Source organism: Ambystoma mexicanum, chromosome 5q, assembly GCF_040938575.1.
Source record: "Ambystoma mexicanum isolate Mex_15411 chromosome 5q, UKY_AmexF1_1, whole genome shotgun sequence".
Lineage (NCBI taxonomy): Eukaryota > Metazoa > Chordata > Amphibia > Caudata > Ambystomatidae > Ambystoma > Ambystoma mexicanum.
Window position 1 is genome coordinate 1,280,961,597 of NC_090933.1, and position 15,388 is coordinate 1,280,976,984.

The 15,388-nt window shown below is 48.4% G+C and overlaps 1 protein-coding gene across 19 annotated transcripts in view; it reads right to left on the reverse strand.

Annotated features, from left to right (window-relative positions):
* Positions 1–7,480: 7,480 nt before the first annotated feature.
* The window catches only part of PLEC (plectin), a 1,447,724-nt gene continuing 1,439,816 nt past the window's right edge, over positions 7,481–15,388 (reverse strand). For all 19 annotated transcript variants that reach the window (XM_069621862.1, XM_069621861.1, XM_069621869.1 and 16 more), the window contains one exon: positions 7,481–14,500. In XM_069621862.1, coding sequence (XP_069477963.1) covers positions 8,165–14,500 — 6,336 coding nt within the window. In that variant the 3' untranslated portion in view covers positions 7,481–8,164. The remainder of the gene's footprint in view (positions 14,501–15,388) is intronic.

Sequence of the window (15,388 nt, forward strand, 5' to 3'; positions counted from 1 at the left end):
AAAAGGGCACAGGAAGTTTCTCAGGTTCGTGGTTCAGGGACGCCACTACCAATTCAGAGCCCTTCCGTTCGGATTAAAGTCGGCACCCAGGGTATTCACCAAGTGCCTGGCACCAGTGGCGGCGCGGCTGTGCCTGCAAGGGATCCATGTCTACCCCTACCTGGACGACTGGCTAATACGGGCAAGGACAAGGGAACTCGCCGTCGAACATACAGCGAGGACCGTCCGGTTGCTCAGAGAACTGGGATTCGCCATCAACTACCCCAAATCCCACCTAGTTCCATTGCAAATGGCACCGTTTCTGGGAGCGAAGCTCGATACAGTGGGGCAATTGGCCTCCCAGTCGTAGGAGAAGACCAAGACCATCCTGGGCAAGGTGCAGTGCCTGTTAGCCACGGACGTGGCCAGGGTGAAGTCCATCAAGTCCCTTCTCGGGATGATGTCCTCATGCATCTATCTTGTACCCCTTTGCAGACTTCTGATGCATCCGCTAAAGGAGTTCCTCGACGCCCGCTGGTTTCAGGCAAAGGGCTGCTTCGAGGACAGGAACCCTCTCGACGAGGTGTTCCGTCGGGCGATTCTATGGTGGGGTATCCGTGCTCACCTCACTACAGGCACGGACTTACAAACCCCGGCGTTTCAGGAGACGGTGATGACGGGCGCCTCTCTGGAGGGTTGGGGGGCCCACACCGGAGATCGCCACGCAAGAGGCCTTTGGCTCCCGGAGGAGAGGTCTCTCCACATCAACATTCTGGAGCTCCGAGCAGTGTTCTGGGCGCTCAAGTTGTTCCTTCTGTCCCTCAAGGACAAATTGGTGAGGATCTTCACCGACAACACCACCACGATGTTCTACATACGGAAGCAAGGGGGCACCAGATCCCCAGCCCTATCCAAGGAGGCCCAGGATCTGTGGCACTGGGCCGTCGCCCAGGGGATGTTTCTGGTTCCCTTCCACTTGGCAGGAATAAAAAACTCCATCGCCGACTCACTCAGCAGGGAGCTGCGCTCGTGCCACGAGTGGGAACTACGCCAGGATCATGTGGATCGGCTCTTCCAACGATGGGGCAAACCCCAGATCGACCTGTTCGCAACGGCGACAAACTCCAAGTGCCAGAGGTTCGCCAGCAGGTTCCCGCAGCCGAGGAGCATGGGCGATGCTTCCTCGTTCCCATGGGATGGCCTGTTTCTATACGCGTTCCCTCCGTTGCCGTGGCTGCTCCGCCTAATCAATCAGCTCAAGAAGTCCAGGTTCAGAATGATCCTCGTCGCACCGGCGTGGCCGAGGCAGATCTGGTTCCCGGACCTTCTGGACTTGTCAACGTCCCCACCAGTGAAGCTGCTGGCGGACGCGGAGGCGCCATTCTCCATCACGACCCACAATCGCTGAACTTGCAGGCCTGGCTACTGCAGCACTAGAGTTTGGAGGGTATGATATCCCGGCTGACTGCAGAGAGGTTCTTGCAAAAGCCAGGGCGTTCTCAACTCTCAAGTGTTACGGTCATAAGTGGAAGAGGTTCTCTGTCTGGTGCCGTGCACAGAAGATTAACCCTCTGCGGATTACGTCCCCTCAAGTACTGCCGTACCTACTGTCACTTGCCAAAGCCTCCCCCTTGTCAACGGTGGTGGCAGCAGCTACCCTCCAGTCCAAACCGGCCTCTGCATCCTCTACTGCAGTGGCCCAAATCCTTTCTAAACAGGATAAACTTCTGGACGCCATTGGCAAAAAAGTATTTTCCAATTCGGCTCTCCAACTTTGTCAGGCTATCACCGAGCTCATCATGGCAGCAGCCAATCTTAAGCTGTGGAGGGAGATAGCTGATTTCCAAGAATGTATTCCTGCGGATAGGCTAGATGACTTTAAAATCAGTTTGTTGGATGCCAAAGTGTTGGCACAGGATTTTCTGGAGGTTGCGGCACACCACATGGATACCTGTGTTCGAAGCGTTATGGTCGGGCTCGACATCTCCCGCCAAGTGTGGCTCCATGCAACAAAGTTCTCAAAGGAAGTGCAAGACAAAGTACTAGACCTTCCTTATGATGGCAAGGATTTGGTCCATTCCTCCAGAGATGAGCAACTCACAAAGACTAAGGCCAGTACCCAAACAGCCAAGTCCTTATCGGTCCTGGTGAAAGCTCCAGATAAGGCCCCTTATGCGTAGAGGTCAGGGTCCCAAACTAGGTCATTCTCTGTGTTCAGAGGGTTTTGGGGATTGCTGTGCGTGCCGATCTGAAGCTCCGGTTGGCGGGCCTCGCCGTAAACAACAACAGCAAGGTGGCCAGTTTTTCTCTTGGCCAGCAGCCTCCTCTTCAGGAACAGGTAGTCTCCCTGCTGACAAGTCATCCAAATGATATATCTGGTCGGTCGCACGAGACTCCGGTGGGTGGACGAATCTGGTCTCATCTGGAGGCGTGGCAGACCATCACCGAAGACTGGTGGGTTTTGTCCATTGCTTGGGCAGGCTTCCGCTTGCCCTTCCCCCCTTACACCACCCTCCACCTCTCCCTTCCAGCAGACTGGATCTCCCTCCCTCAGAGCTGAGGTACCGAAACTTCTAGACCTCAGAGCGGTGGAACCTGTTCCCCCTCGGAGCAAGGGGAGGGCTGCTACTTCCATCTGTTCACAGCGCCGAAACCCAACCAGGCTGGCCTGCACACTATCCTCGATCTTTCCCAGTTCAATCTATCTCTTCCCAAAGAGAAATTCAAGATGATCACGCCACGCCAAATAAAGTCCTCTCTTTGGAAGGGCGATTGGCTCTGTGTGGTGGACCTCCAGGATGTGTACATGCACATTCTGATTTGGAACCCGCAACGGAACTATCTGCGGTTCTCCATGGTTGCGGAATACTTCCAGTTTCGAGTACTGCCTTTTGGTCTCAGCTCGGCACTGCATGTCTTTATGAAGATGATGTTGGTTATCACAGCAATCCTCAGACTGCAGGGGGTTCATGTATATCTATACCTGGACGATTGGCTCATGCGCAGTCCTTGCCCACACAAGGCTACAACCAATCTCCAGTCACTCCTTCAGCTCCTGTTCCTGTCGGTCAACTGGCAGAAATCATACATCTCTCAATACCTGATCTTTCCGGTTTTCCGTTTGGACACTGTCAGTACCAGAGTGTTCTTAACGATGGATAGGATTGCAGACCTGTTGACCACGTGCCAAATCTTCCTCCAGTCTTCTCACATCACTTCTTGATGGTTCCAGAGACTTCTGGGCCTTACGGCTTCTTGCGTGTTGGCTCTGCCTCTTGCACGCCTGAAGATGAGGCGCACTCAGCGAACTCTTCGGAGCTGCTGGTCCCAGGCTTCGGACCCGGATTCCAAAAGGACTCCAGTTCCATCCTGCATGACAGCAGATCTACAATAGTGGTCTTCCGCCAACAACCTTTCAGTGAGGACCTCCTTCCAGGAGCCCTGCCCACAAGTAACGGTCACTAGAGACTCCTCCCTTCTGGGATGGTGAGCGACGCTACATCACCTCAAGGTTTTCGATGTGTGGACGCCTCAAGAGGCAGTTCCATATCAATGACCTGGAACTCCTGGCGGTGTTCTTTGCAACAACTTTGTACAAGAAATTACCTCTTTATGCATCCAGGAACGGGATCAGAGCATCCTCCCTGGGGGACGCCCTCAAGATACCGTGGGACAATATGAAAGCTTATGCTTTCCTCCATTGCCGCTGATTCACTGGTCGCCCTGCAAGCTCAGGAGCACATCGAACTGCACTCTCCTGTTTGTGGCGCTGTGGTGGCCAGCCAGGTTCTGGTTTTCGGAACCACAGCATCTGTCAGTACTTCCCCCAATCAGATTGCCGCAGATTCCCAACCTTCTTCACCAGAACAATCATCAAATGTGGCACCTCTCCCCACAATCGTTCAGCTTGGCGGCCTGGTGCCTGAGTTCAGATCTTTAGCACATTTCAATCTGTCCGAAGACAATATGCGCATTATCCAAGCAGCCAGGAAGCCTTCTACGAGGGCTCAGAACAAGCGCAAATCGCTCTGTTTTTGCCATTGGTGTTTAGGTGAACAGCTCGATCCCAAGTAAGCTACGGTTTACACCGTTCTGTCCTTTGTGTCTCACCTGGCAGCTTCTGGCATTCACGTTCTGTCGTGCAGGACTTACCTTTCTACTATCACGGCCTATCAGTCCACGGACAACTGTTCTTTTTCATTGACTAATCCAGTCATTAAAATACACTTTGCGGGTTTTCTTCATCTCTTGCGTGTCCCTCATCCCAAATGGGATTTTAATGTGGTCCTCACCGCCTTATGCCATAAGCCTTTTGAACCCATGGCCACTACCGATCTTAAATACCTTTCTTGGAAGATTGCCTTTCTGATCGCAGTAACATCAGCGGGCGAGTTAGTGAGCTCCAAGCTCTTTCCGTGGACCTTTCCACAAGGATATGGTCGTGCTACGCACTCATCCTTCCTTCATGCCTAAGGTGCTTACCGATTTCCATTTGAACCAATCAATTTCCTTATCTATCTTTTTTCCTAACCCGGCATCTGATGCCGAGAGAGTCTTACAAAACCTGGACATCAGGCGAGCCCTGAAGTTTTACATAGACAGAACGGGTGAACTCAGGAGCTCCTCGCAACTCTGTCACATTCGGGGACCCGAAAGGGAAACCAGCTTCAAAAGAAACTATCTCCTGATGGATTGCCTCATGCATTTCTGAAGCTTATAATACTCAAGGCCTCCAACCTCCAAAGGGCATCCATGCTCATCTTGTACGTGCAAAGGGGCTGCTGTTGCCTTCCAAAAGAATGTCCCTTGGGAAACCATCGACAAGGTGGTATGTAGCTTCCCCATCAGCTTTTTGTAAGCATTAGTGCTTAGACCTGAGCTCCAGGGCCGACACCCAATTCGGCCAGGCTGTTCTGAAGCACTTATTCCAGTAAAGGGAGGTTTTCCATCTACCTGTGGTATGTGCTTGGGAATCTCCCACAAGCATGGAGGAAAGGGGACGGGACGTAGGAGCATAACAAAGTTACTCACCGTAGTGACTATCTTAGTCCTAGTCGATAGTTACCTTTCCTCCATACGCCCGCCCACCGTCCCTTCTAAAAAGTAACCTCTATTATTGCTTAACTGGACTATGGACTAGGAGTAAGATAGTCATTACAGTGAGTAGCTTTGTTATTTTGCACTAAAAGTGAAAAAACAAAGGCATACACGCAGTAAAAGGAACCCTGTATTTCTTCAAGTGCTGAAAACCCAGTGCTGTACAATAGGAGATTTTGAGGCTATCATTTTGCATTGTAGGACTTGTAGTTTTCCATTCAGGATGTCGAAAATAAAGTTACTAAGATATTGTTTTTGGTTTAACATGTTTCTATAAGCAACTACACATTTACTATGACCTGTGTATTTTTCCAGTTTCAACTATTTCAAGTGCCTAAACTGCAGAATGGGCTAAAATCCCAGGTTAATTTTTTAACCAAAGCGTGAAGTTCACAGGCAGTCTATTTAAACTCGCTGCGACTTAACTGCAAAAAGTCAGAGCCTTAGAAGTAATTAAATTAACACTATTAGAAAAAAAAGACTGCCTTCCAATGGGGGCAGTTTTCAGTATCACTATCTCCTTGTGCTCCGCTATTTGTGGACCAAAGGCCATTACCTAGAATTCAGTTATTTTGCAGTGATCCTCCCTCACTTCCCAGCTCACTTGAATTTGACGGGCAAATGTATTCTCTCACCAGCCAGCCACTGCAGCAGAAATTATAGCACTGGGACAGGAAGACTCCCAAGTGTAGATGGCCAAAAAGAAGAAAAACAGTGATGGAATAGGAGGAGCACCCACCACCAAAACCTCTGTCTTGTCCCCATTAAGCTTCAGCCAGTTGTGGTACTTCCCCCCCCACAGCCGCCAGGAATTGACAGAGGCACAACACCACCTCAGTCTGATCAAAATCTAACCGAACCAGGATCTAGGTGTCGTCAGTGTAGGAATAGCACCAGAGGCCGAAGGAGCGGACAAGACACACAAGAGGCTGGATGTAGCTATTAAAAAGCTTTGGGGACAAGGCGGAGCCCTGGGATACACCACAAGAGAGTGAACAAGAAGATGAAAAGAAAAGAGGGAGAAAAAGTGTCTGGCCCCTATAAGCAGAAAAGAGGTAAATGGGGCCAACACAGACCCGGAAAGACCGGCATGGACCAGGCGGGACAACAAGGTGGGATGGTCATCTGTGTCTAATTCCGCTGAAAGATCTAACAAAATCAGGGCTCCAACTCCACCATTGTCAACCAGCCTGGCCATGTTGTCCATAACTAACACCAGGACACTCTTGGTGCCCCTACACTCTCGGTGCCCCTACCTGTCCCAATATATCCTTTGGGATGATACAGACAAAAGGACGAGCTCCACCCACTTCTCCACCCTTTTTGTAATATTTTGCAGCCAAGGCCATAGTACCTCTAGTTCCGCTGAGCAGGACGTGAAGAAGTGTGTACCTAGGGAGGGAAAACCGTGGAGTAACTAAAGAAGGAGAAAAGGCTGCATGAGTGTGAGATAGATTGGAAGGAGGAAGTTGGGGAAGGAGGCAGATGGGAAGGGAGGAGGGGAGGTAGAACTGAAGGGAAGGATTAAGACGGGACGTGTGAAGAGAAAATGGTTGATTGGGAGGAGTAGTGTGTCCATCAACTCTGCTAATTGAGTGAGTATGCTGCACCAAGAGCCAGGCTTATGTGCGTTAAGTATGTGAAACAAAGGCTGCTTGCAGTGAGTGTAGTATGTGAAACACGAGGGGCAGAGGACTGAACTTTGTGGGTAGCACACTGGAATGGTGTACAGTTTGCTCAGTATAACTGTAGTACACATGGTCTGTCTTGCAGGTGTTGGATATGTCTGTCGTACAAAAGACAGTATGTCCTAGTTGCGGTAGGATGCAGTGTCCCTAAGCTTGCTCGAGGCAGATCATTGTGTTTAGCTGGATTAAGGGCCTCATGAACTTAGAAAAGAAACAAGCCTAACAGACTGCCCCTGTGGCATAAAATACATGTGTTTGTGCTGGAGGGCGCAAGCCCTTGAAAATGACACTTCCCAGATACACCGTAGAGGATAGGAGAAAGAATAGACAGAATTAGACACATGCAGTCGGTCACAGAGGATAAAGAGCAGAAGAAAGCCTTCCCTCCATCTTGCTCTTGGCTTCCTGCCGAGTTTCTACCAGAGTCGGCACTAGGCCAAGTATGAAAGTAGCGGGGACTACATTGGGGCCGGTAAGGTCAGACGCACACAAAGCACATGCAACATGCATACAAGCAGCAGTCTACATTTATGTGCCAGGCAGCTTCTGAAAGAGTCAGCACGGTAGCAGACAAATATACAGGTGACATGGACTTACAGTCTAGCAGGGCTCCTCCCGAAGGAAAGGTTCTCGATGGACTGAAGATACTGGTGGAGGCCATTGATGACAGAAATGAAAGCCGCTTTTGGATGGGGTTTGATTCTGGAGTTGTACCGTTTCCTTTTTGCAGGTGTGGGCGATTATGCTTGTGGCGTATAGTCTTTTGGTGGCAAAAAGAGGTGATCCTCGAGAGGTGGGGTGGCAGGAGTGGTGTGGAATTCCAGGGCCAACAGTCTGTTAGGGCAAGCTATGGGACAACACAGAGAGCGCAGCATTTGCATAGACAGCAGGTTCGACATTTGTGGAAGCGCTGGGTCTTCCGTTGTCGTTTGGCGGAAGGGACAGGGGTGCCGTTCTGATTGGGGTTACATGCCAGACGGCGCAGAAGCATATGCCTTGCTTGGCGTGGAGGGACGTTTTGGCTTCTTCAGTCTTTGCTGGTAATGTCTTTAAATGTATTCTGATCTGCATATGGTATACTCCCACACGCACACAAACAATAAAAATACAAACGAAAAAAGAAAATTGTCTTTAAGTTACGGTGCTTGATGGTAGTGTTCTCTTAGTCATCTCAATATACAAATACTGTCATAAGAACGAGAATATATTAATATATTAGTCTTGGTAACAGGATTTTGTCCCATTTTGCTTGTTTTGGTTAAAATGTAGGCACTGCTTTGGAGTAAGTAAAAAAAACACTAAGTTGATTATTCAAGACCGTTTCACCACATGCAGGGCAGGATAATTTGAAAAGTTTGTATTTTTATGTTTTTACATGTTAATATTTGTATCCAGAACTTTTACATCACGGCAGGTGGTAGTGCCACCTGGAGCGGTGAATATTCTTGCCTGGTTTCCCAGCTGCAGTTTCTGATCAGGCTGGACAAGGCAAGGGACAGCTGGGTTGTGTCAATAGGCGTTCCTTCCTGGGGTCCCGTCGTCACTCTGCGCCCATAGCTGGATGAACTGTAGGAGGAGGAGGAGAATGACATCTGGAAGGCGGGGCTACCAGTGGCATCAAAGCTGCCGCGCCGGGATCCTGTTCTGGAGCCAGACCTGGAACCAGAGGTGGAGCCAGAGCCACTGGCATTGTATGGGCTATAATAGCCTTTACTGGACTGGGAGGAGGCCTCAAGGAGGCGCAGCCCTGTCACATCCTCAATCATGCTCCTCTCCATGGCATCTTTGTAAGAGATTTTGAGTTTGGTCTTGGGGCAGGTGAGGTATTTGGAGTAGGCATTCACGTCTCGTAGCTTCTGAGCTGTACGTGCATCAATGGATCCCTTCCGAACAGCCTCCTCCAAGGTGACACGCCCATTTGCATCAGGTTCAATCAATCCGCCTGTAAGGTACTGCACCTCCAGGAAGCGCTGGCCTGCCTCATAGTATAGCCAACCTTTCTTCAAGGCTTGTGCTGCTGACATCTTTGTCTTGGTTCTAGGATCTTCAAAGCCATTGTATGCTTTCTGCGCCAGATTGATTCTATCCACCATGATTTTGTCTACCAGACCCTTGTTGACGGCATCTGTGACAGAGTACTTCTGACCAGTGCTGGGGTCAATGATACCACCAGTGCAAGCTTGAGCTTCTAACAAACGCTGCCCTGTTATGTTGTCTACAAGGTTGCGGTGCATTGCCTCTGTGATAGACACTTTTTCCAACGTATCTGTGTCCAGTATGCCTGCGACTGGCCCAGTTTCTTCACTTGGGTCACTCCACGTTGTACCTTGCGATTGAGTTCTTGAAGAAGGGCTTACAGGGAAAGATGAAGAGGAGCCAACTGAGGACGTTCTTGAACGGAAACCAGTCATGTTGCCGGAGAGCATATCTGCAAACTCTGTAATGGACAACGTGCCTGATCGATACTGGTCCAAGGAAGATTGGTCGATTAGGCCTTTGCCAATGGCATCATCAATATCGTACTGTCTTCCTGATCTCCTGTCTGTGATTATTGACTTAACAAGTCCATCTGAAGAGGAGATGGTAACCTCTTCCCATTCGCATTCTTGTTCAGATAACTCAATATAGGTCTGGTGGTCGATAAGCCCCTTGCGATAGGCCTCATACACGGACATCTCTTTTCCCGTTTCAGGATCTACAATAACTACCCTACGCTTGCGGACTGATGACTTTGAAGAGGTCTTTCTCTCACGTTTCTTCTCCTTTAAAGGTAACAGGCACAGCCCAGTCTCTGGGTCAGTGAAACATCTTTCCATGAGCTGAAGATAAGTAAGGTTCTCCTCAGTGTTGGGATCAAAGAAGCCCTTTGTGTCATCACTCGGATCAGTGAGGATCTCGTTCATTTCCTCATCAAACAAGCCCCTCTTGTAGGCCATCTCCACTGGCAGGCGATGACTTTCTTCTGGATCAATGATGCCTCCAGTGGCAATCTGGGCTTCTAGTAGACGGATACCATGATCTTTCAGTATTAACCCTTTCTTCATGGCTTGGAAAAGGGATATGAGTTTGCCAGAGTAGGGGTCTTTGTAGCCAGTCACTGCTCTCTCAGCTGCAATCAGTTTGTCTTTAAACTCAGGGCCTACGATGCCCATGCGCACTGAATCTTCCACTGCCAATTTCATGCCTTTTATTGGGTCAATCACATAACCAGTGGCGGCCTGTGCTTCCAGGAGTTCAAAGGCTGTTCCAGGCCTGATTATTCCTTTCTTCATTGCCTGGTAAATTGAAAACCGCTCTTTGGAAGATTCTACATAAACACCAGCAATACAGCTGGTACCTTCCAGGAACTTTCTGAGATTTAATGATACTTCTTCTATCGACATCAGTCCCTCTTGAAGACGCTGGGCAGTAATTTCATCCAGGACCTGTGATCGGACCATCTCTTCCAGGCTGATGTCCTTACGTAAACCTTTGAATGTCAGCTTCCTCTTGTCTGCAAGCGGTAACAGGAAAAGTTTACTGCTTTCATCCTGTCTGCAGCGTTTTAGCAGCTGAGAGTAGCTCAGCTTTTCATCTGTGGAAGGATCAATGTAGCCTCTGACCTCACTTGGCTCAGAAAGTCGGTCAAAGGTTTCTTTATTGAAATACCCACGCTGGCATGCAACTTCCAATGGTAGATGGAAACTAAAGCGAGGATCTATAATGCCACCAGTAGCCAGCTGGGCATCTAGCAGTCGCAGGGCATGCTCTGAAGGGATCAAGTCCTTTTTCATTGCTTGGAAGAGAGAGATCATTTGTTCAGTGTAGGGATCTCTATAGCCTGTTACTGCTCTTTCAGCTGAGAGAAGTCGGTCATGTATTTCCGGTCCCACTACTCCCTTCCTAACAGCCTCATCTACGGTCAACATTTCATTTTTGACTGGATCAATGATGAAGCCAGTGGCAGCCTGAGCATCCAGCAGCGTGTGCGCCACCTCGGGGGAGATGAACCCTCTCTTCAAAGCCTGGTAGATGCCAACCTTCTCTTTGCTGGCGGGAAGTTGAATGCCTGCCACACAGCCAGTCCCATACAGGTAACGCCACACAGTCTCGATCTGGATGATTTCTTGAATAGTCCTTGTGCCCTGCTTTAACATGCTGTATATTTCCTGAGTGATAATTCTGGATTCATACAGTTCTTCTGCAGTTATCCTGTGCCGGATAAAGTCGTAGGAATAGAGCTCTTGCTGCCTTATGATTTCTGTTTTCTCGATAATCTCAATAATGATGATGATCATGCGTTCCTTGGTTAATGTGCCAGAGCGGAATTCTTGCATTAGCCGGTCTCGCTCCTCTTTTGGCAAGAGGTCTGACTGAAGTAGCTCCCAAATCGTCATGGAAGACCCAGCCATGCTTCCCGATGGGATGTCAACCATCGTCTCCTCAAACACCTTCCTGGTCTCTGTCTCACTGTACTTTTCTTTTGCCTCGGTCATTGGGGGGGCCTGCTGCTTCTTCAGTAGCAGGAGATGTAGGCCAGTCTCGGGGTCAGTCACACATCTCTCCTTTAATTGCAGGTAGGTGAGGTTCTCCTGAGTGTTGGGATCAAAGAAACCTTTGGTATCATCACTAGGGTCTGACAGGGTCTTGCTCATTGCATCATTGAAGTAGCCACGCTGGTAGGCCACATCTACAGGAACGCGGTGGCTGTGTACTGGGTCAATGATGCCACCAGTGGCTATCTGGGCCTCCAAAAGACGAATTCCATGATCTCGTAGGATTAGCCCCTTGTTCATGGCTTCAAAAACAGAAATGGTGTTGCCTGAATATGGATCTTTGTACCCAGTTACTGCCTTTTCTGCAGACAAGAGTTTCTCATGGAGCTCTGGACCCACAATTCCAGCTTTAACAGCCTCATTAACGTAAAACTTCTGGTTCTTCACTGGGTCAATTATGAAGCCAGTGGCGGCTTGAGCCTCAAGGAGTACAACAGCTGTGCCAGGTCTCACCAGATTTCTCTTCATGGCCTGGTAAATGTTCATCTTTTCCTTAGTGTCCTCCACAAGGACTCCAGCGATGCAGTCACTACCTTGGAGGTACTTCTTGACCAAGTCAGTTTCAGCAATTTCCTTCACAGATTTTGTACCTTGGTTGAGTTGCTCGTACTGGACCTTGTCGATAATTTTCGATTCTAGAAGTTCTGCAGCTGGGACTGGTCCTCGGAGGCCGGTGAAGGTTAACCGCTGTTGTCTCTTGGTCTCAGTTTCTTCAATGATGGTGATCATGATTTTAATGATCTTTTCAATTGTGACTTTGCCTGATTTATACTGTCTGATCAGCTCCCTTCTCTGTTCTTCAGTAAAATATTCAGTGTGAATTAGCTCCCAGACTGTCATTGTCCGCCCTTTCAAGTTGCCACTCTGAATTTCGACTGTCGATTTGCTGAACATTTCCTTGGCTTGGCTCTCATTGTATATTTCCTCTTGCTGGGCCCGTATTGCCTTTTCAGAAAGTGGCAACATACTGTGACCAGTCATCTTGTCAGCTCTACATGTTTTCTGTAGTTGGGCATAGGTCACATTTTCCTGGGTATTAGGGTTATAGAAGCCCTTGATCTCATCCGTGGGCTCCAAGAGGGCTTTATTCATGTCTTCATCCAAGTGGCCCCGCTTATAGGCAACATCAAGAGGGACACGGTGGCTGTTCACTGGGTCAATTATGCCACCAGTGGCAAGCTGGGCATCTAGCAGTCGAAGTCCACTGTCTTTGGGAATGAGACCCTTTTTCAGAGCCTGGAACAACGAGACAGTCTGCCCTGTGTAAGGATCTTTGTAGCCAGTTACAGCTTTCTCTGCCAAGAGAAGTTTCTCATGGAATTCCGGTCCAACAATGCCAGCCTTGACAGCTTCTTCCACAGGAAGCATCTGGTTTTTAATTGGGTCTATAAGGTAGCCAGTACCCGCTTGAGCTTCAAGCAGATTGTATGCAATGGTTGGCTTCAGGAGATTTTTTGACTGAGCATCATAGATCGAGAGCCTTTCACCGGTTGGTTCCATCACAACCCCGGCAATAGCAGTGGTGCTCGTCAGGTACTTCTTGATGGCATCTACCTCTGAAACATCCTTGACTGACTTCTTTCCCTGATGGAGCTGATTATAGAGGTCTTTGTCGAGGATTTTACTTTCCACCAACTCTGCTGCAGGGACAGGGGCTCTGAGGCCATCAAAGCACAGCTGTTTCTTCTTCTCATTCTCCTCCACCACTGTGATGATGATTCGGATGATTTTCTCCACTGTGATCTTTCCAGTCTTGTACTGACGGAGGAGATCTCGTTTTTGCTCCTCTGTGAAATATTCAGAATTAATGATTTCCCAGATTGTAACAGTCTTTCCTTGGAATTTTCCAAATGGCACAGACACTGTGGCCTTCTTAAACACATCCTTGGCTTCGGTGTCTGTGTAGATAAGATCTCCCTTCGTGGCTTTGTCAGTAAGTGGCAATAAACAGAGTCCAGTCTCTGGGTCAATCACACATCTCTCCATCAACTGCAAATACGTAAGGTTCTCTTGAGTGTTTGGGTCAAAAAATCCTTTTGTGTCATCATTGGGGTCAGAGAGGATGTCATTCATTTCTTCATTAAAGTACTTGCGCTTGTAGGCCACTTCCAGAGGCAAGCGATGGCTATTCACTGGGTCGATAATGCCTCCAGTAGCAATCTGAGCTTCCAAAAGCCGAATGCCGTGGTCTCTTACTATAAGGTCTTTCTGCATGGCTTGGAACAGGGAGATTTTCTCTCCAGTGTACGGATCTTTATATCCAGTAACTGCCCTCTCAGCAGAAAGAAGTTTATTGTGCAGCTCAGGGCCAATTAGATTTTCTTTCACAGCTTCATTTACAGAGAGTCTCTTGTTATCCACAGGGTCAAGCAGAAAACCAGAAGCAGCCTGTGCTTCAAGCAAAATGAGAGCAGTGCCTGGTGTCAACAGCCTCTTCTTCATTGCTTGGTAAATGCCCATCTTCTCATTGTGCGGCTTGATCAACAGACCAGCGATGCTGCTGCTCCCTTGTAGGTATCTCTGGATGTCTTCTTTCTTAAAGGCCTCTTTCACAGTCATAAGTCCTTTGGCCAGCTTCTCGAATGTGTCCTTGCTTATGATGCCAGCCTCGGCCAACTTATTTGCAGAAACTTTCTGCCTTAAACCATCAAACGCTTGCTCAGATTCTCCATTTTGATCGGGTCCGTCTGGAGCATCTCTGCCATTGGGTATAGACTTGGCACCTACTATCAGTGTTGGAGACATGGGGGCCAAGTCACCGACACCGTCTGTCTGGATCATGATCTCTTTAGTCTGTGCCAGGGCTCGTTTATGCTCCTCTTCCAATTGCTCCAGTTTCTCTCTCAGCCTCTGGTTATCTTCTGCCAGACGCTTCTCTTGCTCTTGTCTCTTTCGGTCCAGCTGCTGCAGTTCCTCTTGCTTGTGGCGGACCTGCTCTTCCGACTCCCTCTGCTTCCGCAGTGCCTCATCCATGCTTGCCTTCAGCTGCTTCTTGTCTTCCTCCAGCTGCTTCAGCTGGTTCTCCTGCTCATTCTTCAGGTTCTGCGCCTTGTTGACTTCATCTTCATAGAGACTCTCTAGCTTTGCCTTCTCGTCTTCAATATACTTTTCCCTTTGGAGGAGCAGCTGCTTCTCTGTGAGGAACGTTGTCTGGAGAACATGTGTTTCTTGGCGTAACTGCTCCTGCTGTACTCTCTGCATCTGTGAAGAACAAAGGCAGACATTTAACCCAAAGATCAGATTAAAGACATAATTCCCAATGTACCATTAAGTGCTTGAATGGGTTGTGGAAGCAAGAACCATCAAAGATGACTCTCACTGAGCTCTCTCCGAAAGGAGAGCTGACTGATAACATCCCTGATCTGTATAGTACTGCAAATAACTCCTGTCTCCATCTCTTGGGAAGCAAGGGGAGATCAGCTAAAGGCAAGCAATATGACAAACATATGTAAAAACCATATATGTAAACAAGGTTGTGTTTCCTTCTGAAAATATAAAAAAGTGTGCAAAGGCTGGCTACAATTCCAGAGTGCCACTAGTGACTGGGTGATATAGATTTGACCGCAAGAAGATTTAAACTTGTTTCATAAGATATTTTTAATATTTCCTGGGTTATCGAATAAGGCCTTGACAAGACAAGTTGTCAAGAAATTGTCTTTCAAACGTTGTGAAGGCCATTCTGTTATCCATGCAGCACAATCATCAATGCAGATCGTGACAAATGCTAGTATCTCTTGTCCTCCTTTGAATCTTAAAAATCTATTTTATGAAAACAATCCAGGCTTTCTGAACTTTGCTGCTGCTTTTGCTCTCTCTCCTGCAGTCGGTTTCATGCATTTGCTATTATGTCAGCTAGATGTAGTCTCATTTTATTCTAGGTCTTCACTGGCCTGAGCGGGATAAGGATATCAGCCACTCTATAGCTGGATGTAGCCCTCCAAGCAGAATTCAATTCCTAATAGATATTATTTTCAATCTTGCTGCAAATAAAAGCTTAGATCCAAAGATGAAATCTTCTGCTAGGCTACTACAGGACCGGAGGGACTGTTTTGCCTACATTTAAAGAGACAGACGCTGTACCTTAATTTC